At 44.4% G+C, this 21,577-nt stretch overlaps 2 protein-coding genes across 2 annotated transcripts; both read right to left on the bottom strand.

Annotated features, from left to right (window-relative positions):
- Positions 1-47: 47 nt before the first annotated feature.
- Positions 48-8,513, bottom strand: LOC124035703 (capping protein, Arp2/3 and myosin-I linker protein 2-like). The gene is made up of 8 exons (XM_046349296.1): positions 8,364-8,513; positions 4,519-4,622; positions 3,766-4,228; positions 3,491-3,592; positions 3,375-3,411; positions 3,204-3,275; positions 3,023-3,070; positions 48-748 (listed from the first exon to the last, which is right to left on the bottom strand). The coding sequence occupies exons 1-8, from the start codon at positions 8,460-8,462 to the stop codon at positions 354-356; spliced, it is 1,320 nt and encodes a 439-aa protein (XP_046205252.1). The 5' UTR covers positions 8,463-8,513; the 3' UTR covers positions 48-353.
- Positions 8,514-8,957: 444 nt separating this feature from the next.
- Positions 8,958-21,143, bottom strand: LOC124035699 (transcriptional repressor CTCF-like). The gene is made up of 13 exons (XM_046349290.1): positions 20,919-21,143; positions 19,071-19,353; positions 18,770-18,961; positions 18,302-18,656; positions 17,760-17,930; positions 17,507-17,640; positions 17,313-17,433; positions 15,856-16,005; positions 15,586-15,746; positions 15,183-15,365; positions 10,855-10,990; positions 10,574-10,729; positions 8,958-10,363 (listed from the first exon to the last, which is right to left on the bottom strand). Exons 2-13 carry the CDS (start codon positions 19,341-19,343, stop codon positions 10,083-10,085), a joined length of 2,313 nt encoding a protein of 770 aa, XP_046205246.1. The 5' UTR covers positions 19,344-19,353; positions 20,919-21,143; the 3' UTR covers positions 8,958-10,082.
- Positions 21,144-21,577: the final 434 nt, after the last annotated feature.

The following is a 21,577-nucleotide window of genomic DNA, read 5'->3' as shown; positions in this document are numbered from 1 at the left end:
ACCCTTTGTCATACATTTCTGGTTTAGGCTTAGTTATAGATATTACAAAGAGATTTGGAGCCAGGAACTAACAGATGGACTGAAGCGTGATAAAGACATCATGACATTATGAATATTCATTTTAATAATCATAAGTAACTATATGTCTCATATCCATCTATTGTAAACATATTTCACCACAGTTAATAATGTATTACATAATCATACAATACGTGCAATGCAAATGTAAACATGGTCGTGAAAAAAAGGACACGTTGCTGGGTCAGTCCATTTGTGTAACACAGAGGGGGTCTCAGTTCTTTGGTCTGATGTTCCACCCTCTGCGGTTTGCTGCTGTGATGTGGTTCCGGTACTCAGTCCCATGGACTCTCCCCCGTTTCTTTTACTGTGGCCTCCCCTGCCTCTATCACAGTAGTTGGTCCCTTGTTTGACTTGCTGTCTACCACCTCCTTAGTATTGAACTCTTTTTCATCTGACCCATTAGTCCCTCCTTCCCTCTTTTTATCCCAATCCTTTTTACACAGCTCTCTACCCTCATTTGATTTGGTCCCTTCTACTCCCTGCCTCATGATCCCATCCACCTTCTGCAGACCCTCTTCCTTCTCCTCTTTTATGGTTTTGTCTATGTAGTTCGCCAGTGATTTCTGTTCTTTTTCTTTCCCTGTGGCCCTCCTGACATCTTCTTCCTTGCTACGTTTCTCCTTCTCCGTCTCCTTGTTCCTCTCTACCCTCTCGGCATTCAGGTCATCTGTAGGAGAGATAAGAGAAGGACAAATTATGTTATTTTCAACAGGTTACTTCCAAATTTCAAGCAATATTATTATTATTGAACACACACACTTACTTGTACCCTTAGTCATGGACAGCAGTCCCATTGCAGGATTAGGGCTAATTCTCTCCTCAGGTGATGGCTGAATAGTATTAGTTGGTGTTTGGCTAGTAGAGTTAGTGGGGGTTGGACTGGAAGAGTTAGTGGGGCTATGAGTAGAAGAGTTAGTGGAACTATGAGTAACAGAATTAGTGGGGATTGAGATAGTGGTTTGTGTAGTAGAGTTAGTAGGTTTAGTGGTGTTGGTTTGATTTGAAGGGTTAGTGGGGGTGCTGGTAGTAGAGTTAGTGGGGCTGAGGGTACTGATGAGGACAGAAGAGTTAGTGGCAGTGGTGATATTAGAAGGGCGTGTAGAGATAGTGGTGATATTAGAATGGCTTGTAGAGATAGTGGTGACGGGGCTAGAGTTAATGGGGGTGGGGGTAGTGGTCAGGCTAGTAGAGTTAGTTGGGATGGGACTAGCAGTGGTAGTAGTGGTGTGAGTAGAAGACAATGTGGGGGAGGAAGTAATGGTGGAGTTAGTTGAGTGAGTGGCAGTGGGGATAGAAGTGACAGTGGGGGAGTGATTAGTAGAGAGAATGGGAATCGGACTGCTAGGGATAGTAGCAGTGTGAGCAGCACAGTTAGTGGAAGTGGAGCTGGTAGAGGAAGTAGGGATAGGACTAGTAGAGTTAGTGGAGCTTAAGGTAGAAGTGAAGTTGACAGAGTTAGTTGCGCTGGTATTGTTAGTTCCAGTTTGGGTAGCGTTGGAGTCAGTAGAGTTTAAGGAGGTAAGGGTGGAAGCACCATTCATAGATTTAAGGGTAGAGGTTTTTATAGTAGCAGCAGGAAATGAAGGTGGGGTAACTGAATTAGTAATTAGGGTAGTGGGGGTGGGACACAGAGAGGTAGTGGGGGTGGGAGTATAAGTGTTGTTGGCAGCAGAAGCAATTATGGAGATGGAAGTATTTAGTGTTGGAGTTGTCAAGTCAGTAGAAGTTGAGGCAGCAGTATCAGTAAAGGTAGGGGTAGAAGCATTAGTGGTGGGGGTTGTTGATGTATGAGTATCAGTATTAGTGTTAACAGGTGTTGGGGCAGTAATGCTTGTAATGGTGATGGTGGCTAGATTAGGGATGGAAGACGCAGAGGTGGTTGGGGTGGTGGACTCAGTGGAGGTAGGGGGAATTGGGGTGTGGGTAATAGTGGGGATAGAGCCAGAGTTCATGTCAGTAGGGGGGGTGGAAGTTGTAATATTCATAGTGCCAGATGTAGTTGTGATGGAGGTAATGGTAGTGGTTGTGGCAGGGTTAGTACTGGGGATGAAGGTGGTGGTGTTGGGGGTAGGGGCTTTAGTATTGATAGGGACGGGTGCAGAGGTCATAGAGGGGATGGTGTCATTGGGGGTTGAATTAGAGGAAGTAGCGGTGGTAGAAACAGGGATGGAAGAGTTAGTGGGATCTGGGACAGGGGAGGGAATGATGGTGTCAGTGAGAATAGAAGAGTTAGTGGGATCTGGGACAGGGGAGGGAATGATGGTGTCAGTGAGAATTGAAGAATTTGTGGGATCTGGGACAGGGGAGGGAATGATGGTGTCAGTGAGAATAGAAGAGTTAGTGGGATCTGGGACAGGGGAGGGAATGATGGTGTCAGTGAGAATAGAAGAGTTAGTGGGATCTGGGACAGGGGAGGGAATGATGGTGTCAGTGAGAATAGAAGAGTTAGTGGGATCTGGGACAGGGGAGGGAATGATGGTGTCAGTGAGAATAGAAGAGTTAGTGGGATCTGCAACAGGGGAGGGAATGATGGTGTCAGTGAGAATAGAATAGTTAGTGGGATCTGGGGCAGGGGAGGGAATGATGGTGTCAGTGAGAATAGAAGAGTTAGTGGGATCTGGGACAGGGGAGGGAATGATGGTGTCAGTGAGAATAGAAGAGTTAGTGGGATCTGGGACAGGGGAGTGAAGGATGGTGTCAATGGGAATAGAATGGTCAGTGGGATCTGGGACAGTGATGGGAATAGGGGTGTCAGTGGGGATAGATTTAGAACTGGTAGAGGTATCAGTATCAGAACTGGTAGGGGTGGGGTTTGTGGGGAAACACGCTTCTACTTCCTGTATTTGAGCTAGATCATTCTCAGGGGTGAGATGACCGGAGACAGTGGGAGGTGGGGTTGGGCCTCGCTTAATTATTGGCTTAGGAGGCAGAGCAGGTTTACCAGCTGACTCATGTGCGGACACACTCTGTCGGACCGGACGTCTCGTATCTAAATAGAAAGAAGATGAGCATAAGATACACAAAATTGTATTCAATAATGTGTGTGTTTGTCTGTGTGTGTGTGTGTGTGTGTGTGTGTGTATGTGTGTGCGTGCGTGCGTGTTTGTCTGCGTGAGTGTTACCTGATGAGGTGGACATGGTCCTGGGCTTCATAAATGTGGGTGGGGGCTCAGGTTTATTATCGATGATAGTGCCTGAAACCGAGACAGAAAATTAAGGAACACACACATCAAACACCATACACAGACTCACACATACACTGTAGCAACTGTTATATGAGTAAAGGGACTTACCCTCTGATTCAGCTTTTTTCATCTCTCTCTCCTGACTCTGTAGAATGGAATAAGACTTTTTATGTTTTCCTTAGACACACAACCACATACACACTCAGATTAATACACATACACACCTGTGTCTCTCCTGGCTGAGCTTTGGACACACCAATACGTTGTAGCATGAGCTGCAGGCGCTGCTCAAAGCCATGATGGCCGTCAGATGAGTGTTTCTGAAACTAACCAGAACCAAGGAGAAGCAGTCAGTGCCGATAAGAACCAATCAAAACTAAAGAATGCTCAAAATAAAACCAAAAACAATCCTTCCATAGGCGGTGTAGAATTATTTACCAAATTGCTTTAACCCATCAAATTGTTTCAAGGGTCGGTATGAATACATTTGAATACCTACCTTCCCTTGTGCAGTGTTCTTGGTGTTCCCAGCATTGGCTGCAGATCCAGAGAGTAGAATTAGAGACTGTGACTTCCCCTCTCTTAGCGCACGACGGGGTGGAGCCTCACCCCTCAGTGGAGTGGGACCATCAGGAGGGGTTTCTGCTTCCACTGGATCTCCTGTCACAATGTTGTCATCCACACTCTCCTTCTCTTTCACTTTTTCATTCTCCTTCACTTTATCTTTTTCAGCTCTGGTGGCCTCCCTGAGAGGCCGGATGAGGTCGGCAATGGAGGTCTTCTTGGCCTTCCCCTCTTGGCTTCCCTCTGATTTCACAGCCCTCCGCTTTTTAAGGGTGAAGAACTCGCCCAGCTTCCTCCTTAGGGTTCTGGAAGGGGCGGGGCAAGGGGCGGCGCTAGTAGGTGCTACTTCCACTTCCTGTTCAGTAATGGAAGGTTCCCCAGCCTCATTCTGTGTTTTCCTGGAGGAAGAGTCAGAGTAGCACAGGATCAGCGTGTGTGTTAGTCAATCATAGGTCCCTGAGTTTTTCTGGCCAAGTGGCCTGACCTGGACAAGCTAGGGCCTACTTGCAGGTAATCTGGTCGGGAAATGTTGTTTATTATATTTCTTGAATGTACTTATTGTAGGTTGTTATGAACGTCTCATAAATTACTCAAATTTAAAGAGGTTTACTGTGAGCTGGTTAAGATGTGTTGGGTATGAGATAGTGAAGAGTCAGATTATCTAGGATGAGTTTGGTCAGATACTCACAGGGTGTCGACAGGAAGGACTCGCTTAGTAAAGAACTCCTCAACTCCCTCATCAACTCGCCCCATGTGATCAGGGACTCCATTTTCATTGTCAACCAACAATTCCTGTGTCACACGCATGCACAGAGAAAGAGATGATAAGTGTTATGATATCTGTGATTATTAGGTGTTTGTGTGTGAGAATGTGTGTGAGCGCTGTTAGACTACCCGAAAAATAGAAATGAAAGAGTTTTCAATTGGTGGAAAGAGTGCTATGTTGGATATCAGGAGGTTACTGAGAACAGTTTCCTTCATATAGCATATAGTAATTATTACATAAATTGTCACCTCATGGGCTCAGACTTCCCTGACACACAGATTATACACAGACACATCAACAACACCTCATACATACAGTGGGGCAAAACAGTATTTAGTCAGCCACCAATTGTGCAAGTTCTTCCACTTAAAAAGATGAGAGAGGCCTGTAATTTTCATCATAGGTACACTTCAACTATGACAGACAAAATGAGGAAAAAAGCCAGAAAATCACATTGTAGGATTTTTAATGAATTTATTTGCAAATTATGGTGGAAAATAAGTATTTGGTCACCTACAAACAAGCAAGATTTCTGGCTCTCACAGACCTGCAACTTCTTCTTTAAGAGGCTCCTCTGTCCTCCACTCATTACCTGTATTAATGGCACCTGTTTGAACTTGTTATCAGTATAAAAGACACCTGTCCACAACCTCAAACAGTCACACTCCAAACTCCACTATGGCCAAGACACAAGAGCTGTCAAAGGACACCAGAAACAAAATTGGAGACCTGCACCAGGCTGGGAAGACTGAATCTGCAATAGGTAAGCAGCTTGGTTTGAAGAAATCAACTGTGGGAGCAATTATTAGGAAATGGAAGACATACAAGACCACTGATAATCTCCCTCGATTTGGGGCTCAACGCAAGATCTCACCCCGTGGGGTCAAAATGATCACAAGAACGGTGAGCTTGCTGTCTCTGCCTGGCCGGTTCCCCTCTTTCCACTGGGATTCTCTGCCTCTAACCCTATTTCAGGGGCTGAGTAGGGCTCTTTCATACCGTCCCTAGGAGGGGTGCGTCACTTGAGTGGGTTGAGTTACTGGTGTGATCTTCCTGTCTGGGTTGGCGCCCCCTTGGGTTGTGCCGTGGCGGAGATCTTTGTGGGCTATACTCGGCCTTGTCTCAGGATGGTAAGTTGGTGGTTGAAGATATCCCTCTAGTGGTAGATATCCCTTTACATACCCTACATTATTCATCTCATATGCATACGTATATACTGTACTCTATATCATCTACTGCATCCTTATGTAATACATGTATCACTAGCCACTTTAACTATGCCACTTTGTTTACATACTCATCTCATATGTATATACTGTACTCGATACCATCTACTGTATCTTGCCTATGCTGCTCTGTACCATCACTCATTCATATATCTTTATGTACATATTCTTTATCCCCTTACACTGTGTATAAGACAGTAGTTGTGGAATTGTTAGTAAGATTACTTGTTGGTTATTACTGCATTGTCGGAACTAGAAGCACAAGCATTTCGCTACACTCGCATTAACATCTGCTAACCATGTGTATGTGACAAATCAAATTTGATTTGATTTGATTTGGTGTGGGGGCTGTCCTTTGGCAAAGTGGGTGGGGTTATATCCTTCCTGTTTGGCCCTGTCCGCGGTGTCATCGGATGGGGCCATAGTGTCTCCTGACCCCTCCTGTCTCAGCCTCCAGTATTTATGCTGCAGTAGTTTGTGTCGGGGGGCTAGGGTCAGTTTGTTATATCTGGAGTACTTATCCTGTCCTATCCGGTGTACTGTGTGAATTTAAGTATGCTCTCTTTAATTCTCTCTTTCTCTCTTTCTCTCTCTCGGAGGACCTGAGCCCTAGGACCATGCCTCAGGACTATCTGACATGATGACTCCTTGCTGTCCCCAGTCCACCTGGCTGTGCTGCTGCTCCAGTTTCAACTGTTCTGCCTGTGATTATTATTATTTGACCATGCTGGTCATTTATGAACATTTGAACATCTTGGCCATGTTCTGTTATAATCTCCACCTGGCACAGCCAGAAGAGGACTGGCCACCCCACATAGCCTGGTTCCTCTCTAGGTTTCTTCCTAGGTTTTGGCCTTTCTAGGGAGTTTTTCCTAGCCACCGTGCTTCTACACCTGCATTGCTTGCTGTTTGGGGTTTTAGGCTGGGTTTCTGTACAGCACTTTCAGTTGATGTACGAAGGGCTATATAAATAAAATTGATTTGATTTGAGCTAAAATCCCAGAACCACATGGGGAGACCTAGTGAATGACCTGCAGAGAGCTGGGACCAAAGTAACAAAGCCTACCATCAGTAACACACTACACCGCCAGGGACTCAAATCCTGCAGTGCCAGACGTGTCCCCCTGCTTAAGCCAGTACATGTTCAGGCCCGTCTGAAGTTTGCTAAAAAACATTTGGATGATCCAGAAGAAGATTGGGAGAATGTCATATGGTCAGATGAAATCAAAATATAACTTTTTGGTAAAAACTCAACTCGTCGTGTTTGGAGGACAAAGAATGCTGAGTTGCATCCAAAGAACACCATACCTACTGTGAAGCATGGGGGTGGAAACATCATGCTTTGGGGCTATTTTTCTGCAAAGGGACCAGGATGACTGATCCGTGTAAAGGAAAGAATTAATGGGGCCATGTAAGATTGTGAGATTTTGAGTGAAAACCTCCTTCCATCAGCAAGGGCATTGAAGATGAAACGTGACTGGGTCTTTCAGCATGACAATGATCCCAAACACACCGCCCGGGCAACGAAGGAGTGGCTTCATAAGAAGCATTTCAAGGTCCTGGAGTGGCCTAGCCAATCTCCAGAGCTCAACCCCATAGAAAATCTTTGGAGGGAGTTGAAAGTCCGTGTTGCCCAGCAACAGCCCCAAAACATCACTGCTCTGGAGGAGATCTGCATGGAGGAATGGGCCAAAATACCAGCAACAGTGTGTGAAAACCTTGTGAAGACTTACAGAAAACGTTTGACCTCTGTCATTGCCAACAAAGGGTATATAACAAAAGTATTGAGATAATCTTTTGTTATTGACCAAATACTTATTTTCCACCATAATTTGCAAATAAATTCATTAAAAATCCTACAATGTGATTTCTGGATTTTTTTTCTCATTTTGTCTGTCATAGTTGAAGTGTACCTATGATGAAAATTACAGGCCTCTCTCATCTTTTTAAGTGGGAGAACTTGCACAATTGGTGGCTGACTAAATACTTTTTTGCCCCACTGTATATCCCCTAGATCTACATTATCACACTACCATTGGTATGTACAATTACCAATGACTGACTCAGAAAACCAGTAAGACCCTATGATGTCATGTCCTGTGGCACTAAGCCTGCCCATGTGATTAGGTTTGGTTTAGTTCATCCAACAAAAGCAGCATTACATGTGTTAACTCTGATCGTGACTGATACAGTACCAATGGCAGGCATACAATGGATAGGGTGATGATGGCTAAGGTAGAGAAAATTCACACCTACCAAGAAAAAGCCTGCCAGCTTCAGACGAAGCATTATATAGCCTTAGAAATTAGCCACATATAATCACAATCCTATACACCAATGCAACCCCCCCCCCCAAACACACACTATTGGTGTTGAATATGCAAGAAGCTGGTTGCTGTTGCGATCCAAGTACCTTGAATCAAGCAGGCACCAGGCATGTTCCCTCCCTTCCCCTGCCTCTTCCCACTGTACCCTATCACATCTCCCCCTCCTTTCCATTATGCCTCTACACAGCACCCCCTTTTCTCAATCTCTCTGTACCTGTGGTCTGCTGGGGCGGAGGTGTTGGTTTTGTCGGTGTGGTCTAGGTCTGCTGCGGGTGTAGTGCCTCAGCGCCGGCCCACCCAATGGAAGCTCCATAAGGGGAGACACAGCACTCCGTTGCCGTGGTGCTCCGTTGCCGTGGCTCTGTTGCCGAGACACCGTTGCTAAGAGCACCAGCAGCAGTATTCTCTGCCTCCACCAAGGTAGGAGGGGCCAAGCTGAGCTAGACTGACAGATTTGACAACAAGGGGCCTCGCCTTTCTCTCGCCTTCCTCGCCCCCTCCCTCAGAAAGACAGAAAGAATGAGAAGACGGAGAGAGAATGGAGAAATTTAGAGCTTGTGCTAGAGGGAGAGCAGTGCAGGTGCACAAGGTAGTCTAGTATATATTCATTTATAATAGAAATTAAGGTTCTTCATGGAACTGACCAAAATGCAGGAAGGGAACAATGTGCTGAAATGACAAATTAATAATTAATTTTACGTGGATGGGATATAGAAAATTCAGGGGGTGACTGGTGATCTGGCAATGGGTTTCTGGTGTGTGTAAATCTCCATGAAGTGATTCAAATATCAAGCAAGGGAAAACCAGGTAGGGGACTAAAATTGTGTTTTAATAAAGCACTCAATATCAGAGGGCAGATCCTCTGAAAGAAATTCAACAGGAACAACCAAAATAGTCTAGTTCACCTACTACTCCAAACAGGTTTCTAAAGAGACTTGTGGTATACGCATTCTGTCAGAACCATGTAGCAGATAAATAGGGCAGATTATGCTGTAGTCTGAACATGATCGAACATCCTATAGTGTCTATATTTCAGTATTACATGCCATACTAAATTAGCCTAATCAAGGCTGAAACTGAAGCAAATTGACTCATGACAACACAGTAGGTTGATCTTTTTTTAATTTGTATTATTATTAGCTGTACAGTCAAGCATTCTCCCACCCCTCCAATCATATCATTGCCATTCAAGTCCCCTAGCATTTCATTTTGATGGTACAAAAAAAAGAGAGCATCAAACCAAAAAACTAATACATTCTAAAAGCTTTAACAAGAGCAAGGTATTGTGTTTAATTTGAATACAGTTTAACAGTTTGTAAAAGCAGAATATTTCAGGTCATCCCACCCCCTAACCTTTGAACCCCTAACAGCTAATTCCATGGGTGAAAGCACATGATACTTTTTAGACAGACAACAGAGCACGAGAAGAGGGCCAACATGAAGAGATCAAATGTGGGCCAAAATATGCTACAGAGAAGGCATTCTGAGGGCCTATAGAACATAATTGACAGCAGAATGAGAACATGATTTATGACATAATACATCATCATGAGCTAAACCACACCCCCTCTCCTTACATCTTTTCCAGTGACAACACTCTGCACAATGTTATCTAGATTCTGTATACAAACATAATTCAACATGAGGGTGTCAGGGGTTTCGCAGTAGGATGTAGATAGAGATCGCAAGAGAGGTAAATAAGCTCTTAAAAAAATAGAATGGGCTAAAGGTATCTTTAGACATGTCCCAGGCATTATCATCAACATCAGAGAGAGATCTAAGGTTATAACTGGGGTGTGCATGTGTGGTATACGTGTACGGTGTATGCGAGGGCAGGTATGTGTGTTTGAGAGTGGGTACAAATGGGGTGCATGTGAGTGTACAGATAGGGGACAATTTGTATTGTTAGATGTAGACAGAGGCTTCGTCTTCATCACCGGTCCATCATACTGAGAATCATCTCAGGAGTGAGGTCACCGTTGGGCGGAGCCTCTGTGACAGACAGTGCCACTTCCTGCACCACCTCCTCCCCCTGGAATGACTCTTCTACCTGATTGACAGGCTCTCCTTCAGCATGCTCCACCTCTACTGCTGGCACCTCATCCTCAACAGCTTCTTCCTCCTGGCTCGCCTGCTCTGCCTTCATCTCTTTCTTCACGATTATGTCATCCACCTCGCCTGTGGTCTCATCCTCCACACGGATGATTGCCGCCGCTGAGGGAAGAAGAAAACCACTTTTACAATCTGTTCAGCTGTTTTGAGTCCCTTTGGGTACTGATCAGTGATCTGCACCTGATTAAATATGTGAAGGCCAAATTATTCACTCGATTGCATGTCTGCATGAAAAGTGATTCCTTCAACAAATTAAGTTGGGAGGGTGGTATTTTTTTAATTATTCCAACAGAGTTCCAGAGTGTGACTCACTTGGGGCAGGTTTAGCCTTTGGAGGTCTTCCACGTTTCCTCTTGGCTGGCGGGCCAACAGGGGCAGGGACAGGGACAACCGGTGGTGCCTGTTCGACCTCAATCTCAGCTAGCAGCTCCTCCTCCTCCTCTTCCTCAATGTCATCCAGCTCAGGCTCTGTGGAAGAGAAGAACAAGAACGACCTGATTTTAGCACTGTACTCTTAAGATGTACACTAAATAACATTACATGATATTGTTGCATGTGTAAGAACAATAACATTAACTGTGACTTGGTCGTACCGGTGTCATCATCATCGTCATCCCGTCTGGAACGCATCTTCCTCTTTCTGCCGCGGCGGCCTTTCTTGGGCGGGGTCCCGTTCTCGTCGCCGGTGTTCTCTCCATTACAGTTCTCTGCGTGACGCAGCATGGTGTTCTGAGGAGCAAACAGTAATATACAGTGCCTTCAGAAAATAGTGAGATAATCATCCAGCCCAGAGACTTTTAATCACTCATCTTGAGAACAATTATACTAAAAACATGTAAATTAACATAACGGGGGAAAAAAATCTAATGATTTATTGAAATAGCGTGGGTGACCTAGAAAGACAAATTGGTACAATTTAAGGCCATGTGGCAAACAATAATGCTGGTACTAGGGATGCGGTGTGAGCATGTGGGTCTGGGCAGACGAGATGTAGTCGTTGTTCGTATGTGCAACTGGTTTAAAAATAATAATTGGGGAAAAAAAAATGTAAACAGGTATTCATATCCCTTGACTTATTCCACATTTTGTTGTGTTACAGCCTAAATTCAAAATGGATAAAATATATTCTCGCTCACCCATCTACACACAATACTCCATAATGACAAAGTGAAAACATGTTTAGAAATGTTTGCACATTTATTGAAGATAAATACAGAAATCTCATTTACACAAGTATTCACACCCCTTTGCCACGACACTCCAAATTGAGCTCATATACATCCAATTTCCTTTGATAATACTTGAGATGTCACTACAATGTGAATGGAGTCCACCTGTGAATAATTCAATTGTTTGGGCATGATTTAGAAACACCTGTGTATATATATGGTCCCACAGTTAACAGTGCATGTCAGAGCAGAAACTATACCATGAAGTCCAAGGAACAATCAGAATGGTGATGAGACATCTGGGGAAGGGTATAAAACAATTACTGGAGTGTTCAAAGTTTCAAAGAGCACAGTGGTCTCCATCATCGGGAAATTGTTAAAATATGGAAGCACCCAGACTCTGCTTAGAGCTGGCCTTCCAACCAAATTGAGCAACCGTGCAAGAAGGACCTTGGTCAGGGGGGTGACCAAGCACCCAATGACAGAACTACAGAGTTCCATGGCTGAGATGGGAGAACCTGCCAGCAGGACAACAGTATCCACAGCACTTCCCCAATCTGGGCTTTATGGGAGACTGGGCAGACGGAAGCCACTACTGAGAAAAAAGGCACCAGCACGCCTGGAGTTGCAAAAAGGCACGTGAACGACAGATCATACGGCAAAGATTGTGTTCTGATGAAAAAAATTTAACTTCTTGGATATAGGGGGCGCTATTTTAATTTTTGGATGAAAAACATTCCCGTTTTAAACAAGATATTTTGTCACGAAAAGATGCTCGACTATGCATATAATTGACAGCTTTGGAAAGAAAACACTGACGTTTCTAAAACTGCAAAGATATTGTCTGTGAGTGCCACAGAACTGATGTTATAGAAAAAAAAACAGATAAAAATCCAATCAGGAAGTGCCGCCTTTTTTGAAACCGCCTCATGCCAATGACTCCTTATATGGCTGTCAAGGAGCTTGGAGTAAGCTTACGGTTTCCACGTTTTCCCCAAGGTGTCTGCAGCATTGTGACGTATTTGTAGGCATATCATTGGAAGATTGACCATAAGAGACTACATCTACCAGGTGGTCGCTTGGTGTCCTCCGTCGCAAGTCGCAATTATTGCGTAATCTCCAGCTGCATTATTTTTCCGTTTGCTTCTGATGAGAAGCCAACTGCCACCACCGATAGATTATCGAATAGATATGTGAAAAACACCTTGAGGATTGATTCTAAACAACGTTTGCCATGTTTCTGTCGATATTATGGAGCTAATTTGGAAAAAAGTTTGGTGTTGTAAGTGACTGCATTTTCCGGTCTTTTTCTTAGCCAAACGTGATGAACAAAACTGAGCTATTTCATCTACACAAATAATATTTTGGGGAAAAAATAAACATTTGCTATCTAACTAAGAGTCTCGTCATTGAAAACATCCAAAGTTCTTCAAAGGTAAATGATTTTATTTGAATGCTTTTCTTGTTTTTGTGAAAATGTTGCCTGCTGAATGGTAGGCTTAATGCTATGCTAGGCTATCAATACTCTTACACAAATGCTTGTGTAGTTTTGGTTGAAAAGCATATTTTGAAAATCTGAGATGACAGTGTTGTTAACAAAAGGCTAAGCTTGTGTTTGAATGTATTTATTTAATTTGCGATTTTCATGAATAGGAAACGTTGCGTTATGGTAATGAGCTTGAGGCTATGATTACGCTCCCAGATACAGGATTGCTCGACGCTAGAGGTTAACTCCTTGGCCTGAATGCAAAGCACTATGGAGGCAAATACAGGTAAATCATTGATGAGATCCTGCTTTATAGCCAATGACTTTAGATTGGAGTGAAGATTTACGTTCCAACCGAAAAATCACCAAGCATACAGCCAAAGGAAGACTGGAATGGCTTCAGAACAGAATGTAAGAGTCCTTGAGTAGCCCAGCGAAAGCCCAGACACAAATCCCATTGAAAATCGGTGGAAAGACTTGAAGATGGCTGTTCACCGCCGTTCCCCATCTGGCTTAACTTCTCTAGGGTAGGGGGCAGCATTTGGAATTTTGGATGAAAAACGTGCCCAAACTAAAACTGCCTTCAACTCAGGCCCAGAAGATAGGATGCGGCAGCGTAGCCTAGTGGTTAGAGCATTGGACTAGTAACCGGAAGGTTGCGAGTTCAAACCCCCGAGCTGACAAGGTCAAATCTGTCGTTCTGCCCCAGAACAGGCAGTTAACCCACTGTTCCCAGGCCGTCATTGAAAATAAGAATGTGTTCTTAACTGACTTGCCTGGTTAAATAAAGGTTAAACATTTTTTTTAAAAGGATATGCAAATAATTGGTATATTTGGATGAAAACATTAAAGTTTCCAAAACTGTTCAAATATTGTCTGTGAGTATAACAGAATTGATTTGGCAGGCGAAACCTGAGAAAAATCCATTCAGGAAGTAGGATATTTTTGTTTGTTGTAGTTTTCTATTCAATACCATTACAGTATCCATTGACTTAGGTCTCAAATTGCAGTTCCTATGCCTTCCACTAGATGTCAACAGTCTTTAGAAATGGTTTCAGGCTTGTATTCTGAATAATTAGGGAGTAAGAGCAGTCTGAATGAATGGACCCTGCTGTGTCAGAGCCTTTTCATATGCGTGAGAGTGAATTTCTTGTTTACCTTTTATATTGACAACGTTATTGTCCGGTTGAAATATTATCTATTATTTAGGCTAAAAACAACATGAGGATTGAATATAAACATTGTTTGACATGTTTCTATGAACTTTATGGATACAATTTGGATTTTTGTCTGCCTGTTGTGACTGCGTTTGAGCCTGTGGATAACTGAAGAAAACGCAAACAAAACTGAGGTTTTCGGATATAGAGACTTTATAGAACAAAAGGAACATTTATTGAATGTCTTCTGAGTGCAACCATCATCAAAGGAAAGTGATTAGTTATATCTCTATTTCTGACTTGTGTAACGCTTCTACTTGGCTGTTTACTGTTTGTAATGATTTGTCTGCTGGGCTATGTTCTCAAATAATTGCAAGGTATGCTTTTGTCGTAAAGCATTTTTGAAATCAAATCTGACCCCGTGGTTGGATTCACAAGTTAGTTAGAAACAAAATTGTACAACTAAGACATCCTTGGCAAAAACATAAAAATTATTTACAGATTTGAGTTCTCTTAGATTTATTCAGTGACTAATGGGGGTACAATCATAAACCAAATGCGGATTTTGGTCAGGAAAGACTGAAATCCCATTTTTAATGAGCAACATAAAAAAAACTGCCAATTGCCGTGTTCAGTGGCTCTAACAGAGCTTGAGAAAATCTGGAAGAAATGGCAGAACACTCCAAATCCAGGTGATAGACAGACCCAAGACGCCTCAAAGCTGTAATTGCTGCAAAAGGTGCTTCTACAAAGTATTGACCCGTGGGAGTAAATACTTATGGAAATTAGATATTTCATTTATAATAAATTTGGGAAAATTTCAATAAACAAGTTTTCACTTTGTGATTATGGATAGTGTGTGCAGATGGGTGAGAGAAAAACCGGTTTAATTCAGGCTGTAAAACAAAATGTGGAATAAGTTGAGCAGTATGAATACTTTCTGAAGGAACTAAGACCACAACACACGATGGAGCAACTAGGCTTCAAACCTCCCCTACCTGGTGGGAGGGTGTGTTTTTGTGTGTGTCCTGTATTCTGCTCAGGAGGATATGGGTTTGGATGCGAAGAAATCCTTTAGTTTTCTGTGTGGATGTGTATTGTCCCCTTACCCTGCGAGTGAAGGTCTTGGCACACTTGCTGCAGACGAAGGCAGTGGGGATGAAGTTGGGGTCATGGTAACGTTTGAAGTGCATGTCCAGCAGCTGCTTCTGCCGGAAAGTTTTTTCACATTGGTTGCAGGCGTACGGCTTCTCCCCCGTGTGTGTGCGTCTGTGCATGATCATGTGACGCTCCTAGGGGTAAGAGGTTAAATATAGGACAGTCAGTGAACACACCGAGGCCTAGAACAGTCTCCAGCTGATTCCAAACATATCCATGGGATGCATCTCAATAATCTAAAGTGGCCTCTTCTCCTCATCTCAGATTGATGATGGCAAATATCTGGTGGACATCCACCATTTCAAATCAGGGAAGATTGAGAGGAAACAAGCAGAGAAAGTCTCTTTCACGTACCTGTCTGCAGCAATAGTCACACTGGTCGCACTTGAAGCGCTTCTCGTTCTTGTGGGATTTCTGGTGCTGGATGAGTGCGTAACGCTCGTGGAACACAGCGTCACAGTAACGGCACTTCCTGCCCATCTCCATGAACGAATGCTGCTTCCGCAAGTGCACACCTGAGAGTGAGAGAGGGGACAATCCAAATGTAAGGAACACAGACTGATCCAGGTTACAAGACAGTATTTCAGCAGAAGAGATATGACTGTGCACAAGCGAGTCACTTACCCAGGTCGCTCTTGCGAGCGATGACTGTGTCACAGTGGGGGCAGTGGAATTTGGCCACATTCTCTGTGTGCTTCTGCAGGATGTGCATCTTCATGGTGCCGCTCTGCGTGAAACGAGCATGGCAGATGTAGCACTCATATGGCTTCTCACCTGCCAGAGAGAGACACTTTAATAGGTTGTATGCGAGACAGAGATATACATCTACACACACACACACACACACACACAACTTCAAATTAGTGGATTCAGCTATTTAAGCCACCCTCATTGCTGACAAGTGTATAAGATTGGCTGCGTGCTCAATCTCCATAGACCAACATTTGCAGTAGAATGGCCTTACTGAAGAGCTCAGTGACTTTTAACGTGGCATGTCATTTTATTTATTTAATTCGGCAAGTCAGCTAAGAACTATTTTTCTTTTATTTACAATGACGGCCTACCCCGGCCAACGCTGAGCCACCCTATGGGACTCCCAATCTCAGCCGGATGTTATGCAGCCTGGATTCGAACCAGGGACTGCAGTGCCTTAGACCGCTGTGCCACTCGGGAGCCACCATTCCAACAAGTGTGTTCGTCAAATGTTTGTCCTGCTAGAGCTGCCCAAGTCAACTGTAAGTACTGTTATTGTGAATTGGAAACATCTAGGAGCAACAATGGCTCAGCTGAGAAGTGGTAGGCCACACAAGCTCACAGAACGGGACCGCCGAGTGCGGAAGCATATAAAAATCACCTGTCCTCAGGTGCAACATTCCCTAGCGAGTTCCAGACCGGGGGCAACGTCAGCACAAGAACTGTTCGTCGGGAGCTTCGTGAAATGGGTTTCCATGGTCGATCAAAAGCACACAAGCCTAAGATCACCATGCGCAATTCCAAGCGTCGGCTGGAGTGGTGTAAAGCTTGCTGCCAATTGACTCTGGAGCAGTGGAAAGCGTTCTCTGGGGTGATGAATCACGCTTTACCACCTGGCAGTCCGATGGGTGAATATGGGTTTGGCGGATGCTAGGAAAACACTACCTGCCCCAATGCATAGTGCCAATTATAAAGTTTGGTGGAGGAGGAATAATGGTCTGGGGCTGTTTTTCATTTTTCAGGCTAAGGCCCTTAGTTCCAGTGAAGGGAAATCTTAACCCTACAGCATACAATGACATTCTAGACAATTCTGTGCTTCCAACTTTGTGTCAACAGTTTGGGGAAGGCCCTTTCCCGTTTCAGCATGACAAAGCCCCAACATCAGTGCCTGACCTCACTAATGCGCTTGTGGAAAGCCTTCCCAGAGGAGTGGAGGCTGATATAGCAGCAAAGGGGGGACAAACTCCATATTAACGCCCATGATTCTGGAATGACATGTTCGACGAGCAGGTGTCCATATATTTTTGGTCAAGTAGTGTAGCATCGATCAACAGAACTAAAATCAGGAATACTTGGGTGTAAGGCTGAAAGATTGGGGTATGTGTTACCCGAGTGTGTCCTCATGTGTCTCTTCAGTTTGTAAGTGTCTCGGCTGGCGTAGCTGCACAGACTGCACTGGAAGGGCCTCTCGCCTGTATGGGAGCGGATGTGTCTCTTCAGCTTACTCACCTGGGGCAAAGAGAAAGAAACATTTAAACAACATTCCAGAAAAATGTCAGTTAGACATTGCAAATGTACTTACCTCCACACTAGCGTAGTCACACATGGAGCACTTGAAGGGTTTCTCGAATGTGTGTTTGTAGCGACGATGACGCACTAGCTCTCCACTGGTCACAAATGCCATGTCACAATCTTGGCATTTATGAGGACGAGTGCCTAAAAAGGAATGGTAAGGGGCAATAGTAAACATAATTAACACGCACCCTATCAATTCATTAAGGGTAAATATTATTTTTTTTAACAGCCTGCGACTGAACATGAAAGGCAGTAGATACCTGTGTGTGTGTTGAGGTGGTTCCTCAGCAGTGTGACTGTTCTGAAGGCCCTCCCACACAGGTGGCATTTGTGTGGCCTCTCATCTGTGTGGCTCTTCATGTGGCGGTCCAGGTTAGAGCGCCGGGGGCAGGTGTAGCTACACAGCTCACACTGGAACGTCTTCTTCACACCTGAGAGAGACAAGAGGTTATTAAACACATTAAAAAGGTAGACTCAGCGAAATGACGTCGCCACGAGCAGCGCCACAGATATTGAGATGAGCGAAATGCAAGACATCGCGCTCACTGTCACACAGTATCGGCACAGAGTCGCTTCACGCTGTTAAGAGCGTGGTAGCCACGGGACCAAAACAGCACAGAAGTTGAGCCTTGCTCTTCAACGTTCATAGTTGTTGCGGAAATTGACCCACTATGCGTTCTACTTTCTGCATCATCGCCGATTCTCCCTTTAACACACATAGATCTCCTCCTCACACCCCAAAAGAGAGGGGTTGCCATACCCCCACATACACACAAAACTTGACCTTTCACACAACTCTGACCTTTCTTTTTTATCTTGGTGGGTTTGGGCGGCTTCATGTTGCCCACAACCTTCTCAGCGTTGACCTCAGAAAGCATCCCCTCCTGCTGCTCCTCCTCAAAGTCGTATACAGACACATCCATGTCCCGTTCCCCCTCCCCGTAACGCAGGCGGCTCTTCTTGCCCTTCTTCCCCTTGCGGATGCCAGCAGTTGGCTGGTAATCTGGGTCTTTGGACCAGGTCTGGTCCTCTACTTGGGGCTCAGCTTCCTCCTCCTCCTCCTCCTCCCCATGGGTCACCTGGAGCTCATCCTGGGCTGCCTGCAGTTCTTCTTGCTCAACTGTCTCCACCTCTCCATTCGCCCCCACCTTCACCACCTTCACCAGACAAAAACAATTTGCCAGGAAGGGATTAGAGTTGTATTATAGACAGTGCATCTCACCTGAGCCTTCAGGCCAAAGTGTGTGTTTGTAGTTGAGTAGCGTCCGACCTGGAAGCCCTCAGGCAGAGGGAGGGTGTGGCAGATCACTGGCTCTGCCTCAGTATTGCCTGCAGAGGCGTCAACAAAGCTGGCCTGGAGTTCTTCCACGGTGGCTGTAGTGACAGGAACCTGCACCAGCTGCAGCTGTCCAAGCCCCAGTGCTGCACTTGTCTGCTCCATGTTCCCCTCCATGTTCACCACCTAAAGTCAAGACACAGTCAGGGTCAGTCAATTCTCTGAATAATTTATGCCTACAAGTTTGGCTTACAAAGGATATCTTTCTCAGCGTAAACTCACAAATCACACTAACCTGCAGGGTGATGATCTGTCCCTCATCTCCCCCGGTGACCGTCACTGTGCCACCCCCTTCGAGGACCTCAGTCTTCATCTGTAGCAGGGCAGGGTCAAGGGTTGAGTCCAGGGTGTCCATCACCATCATTTCAACATTCCCTGTCACCACTTGGGGTGCCACACCCCCTTCCATTAGGGCAGCCTCTACAGTCTGGAGCAGCTCGGATCCCTCCCCACTGTCCTGGAGACCCTCAACCTGAGCGGTCTCAATGGAAATGACTTCACCCTCCATAGAAAACGACCTGTTAATAAGACCATAAAAATAACTTTGACACATGATACATATATATATACATATACATATACACATATATATACATATACATATATATATACATATACATATATATATATACATATATATACACATATACATATATATATACATATATATATATATACATATATATATATATATATATATATATACACAAAAGTATGTGGACCCCACTTCAAATGAGTGGATTCTGCCATTTCAGCCACACACGTTACATACAAGTGTATACAATTTAGCACACAGCCATAGACACACATTGGCAGAAGACAAATCTGTGCTTCCAACTTTGTGGCAACAGTTTGGGGAAGGCCCTTTCATGTTTCTGCGATACAGAAATGGTTTGTCGAGATTGGCATGGAAGAACTTGACTGGCCTGGACATAGTCCTGACCTCAACCCCATCAAACACCTTTGGGATGAATTAGAACACCAACTGCAAGTCAGGCCTAATCACCGAACATCAGCTGATTATTTTAATTTTAATCCTACTTCTCTGATCTACCAAACATTTGACAAAGTCCCAATAAAAAAAAGAACACTGCCAAAATACAAAATAAGCAGATATTTTGTTTTGGTGGTGGGGGGGTATAAAACTCACTGGTAAAAGGAAACTACCCTAATCACCCTCGTGTCTTGCCCAGGGAAGAGCGGATGTTTTTGTAACATTAGTGTGCAGGTTAGAGGGAGCTCGGGCTCCCTCTCTCATGACAAGTTTTAAATCGAAAGGCGGCTGTAGGCGGACCGGGCTAGAGGGATGGGACGTGGTGCCGATGATAGGAAACCAACCCCTAATCTAGTTTCTGATTTGGAAGAAATCTACTCTCCGTGCTCGCAGATTTATTTGGGCTACATAAGAGATTACTCTACATTCCCTCCTTCCGTGTTTACTCTCGGGAACCTTTGTGAAACGTTACCTAGTTACCGAGCCAACTTAACTAGAGCCCCATTTTGAGAAGCAGTAAAATAACGAATCCATAGAAAGTATTATACAATTAGTGTTGATATTAGAACCATCGGATGGTTCTAGAACATAGACTAAAACAACTACCCAGATCAGGGGCTATGTAGTAAATCTGAGACTACAGAAGATATTCATTTTCATTTTTTCAAATCGTAGCACCATGAGTGACAGGAAACATTAAGGATGTTACATTGAAATTGATATAAAGTTTCAACTCGAAATGTTGAGCTTTCGTTCTAGAACCCGGAGACGCAGGTTCTCTTCTCAAAAGAGGAAACAAAGGGCACGAGAAGATGGACGCCTGGCCTAAACAAGACCCTAAACATTAAAGCATTTATAAAGCCATCCGTGCCTTAATACGAACCAATAGCCGTCCAAATACACTAATACGTTTAACAGAAGCTCTAACTTCTGGGTTATAAATGTTTTTAGTAAATTTTCGATAACGATAGAGGGAGACAAACACCCCCCCGCCAGTCGCCTGGACCGCGAGCCCCACCGTGACACCTAGAGGCCGACGACAGCTCCTACAAAAATGCCCCCCCTTCATCGGAGAAAGTGCCGTTTTACCTGGTCCTCGGTCTTCCTTTTCCGGGTAAATTTACTTGAGCGCTCAGTGCTTGTTCGGTCTTCCTCTGGCGACGGTAGGGAAGCTTGCCCTTACGTCCCAGCTCGATTAATCCTCACACGCGTTGACAGAGTTGTCTCTAGACAAAATGGTGGCCTGGAGCAGGCGAGTGTGCATGCGCAGACAGAAGCCCGACGGGAGAAGTGGGAGGGTGGTACGGCAGCAGTTGGGTGGCAGTGACGTCTGGGCGCCAGTTTTGAATTCAAGGGTTCGGGGGCGTGGTTCTGGGTGAACAGTTGTTTCCACACTACAAAAAAAATGATTTTTTTTCTACAGTTTAGTTTGCATTACCTTAAGAGGGCTATTTTACCCTAAAAGCTAAATATTTCAAGACTAAAGACTACCATGCAACCAGAACATAAATGCATGCTTGTAAGAATAGTTTGTGCAAGATGTAGCTTTTATTACATAATGTTATTGTGCGGCTGGGAAGGATTGAAGCAGGCTATTATAGTGCATATCAGTGCTTGACTTGTACCGGCCCCTCAACGTTCTACTGCTTGAGCTCCTAATCCTCTTATAAAATATTTGCTCAAAAGTATTGGGGAGCTCCTGCACCTAGAAATATACAGTACTGGCACCAAACATTTGTACCGACACA

This window comes from Oncorhynchus gorbuscha, linkage group LG05 (assembly GCF_021184085.1).
Source record: "Oncorhynchus gorbuscha isolate QuinsamMale2020 ecotype Even-year linkage group LG05, OgorEven_v1.0, whole genome shotgun sequence".
Lineage (NCBI taxonomy): Eukaryota > Metazoa > Chordata > Actinopteri > Salmoniformes > Salmonidae > Oncorhynchus > Oncorhynchus gorbuscha.
The sequence above is the reverse complement of the archived record's forward strand: the minus strand, read 5'-3'. Positions and strand labels throughout refer to the sequence as shown.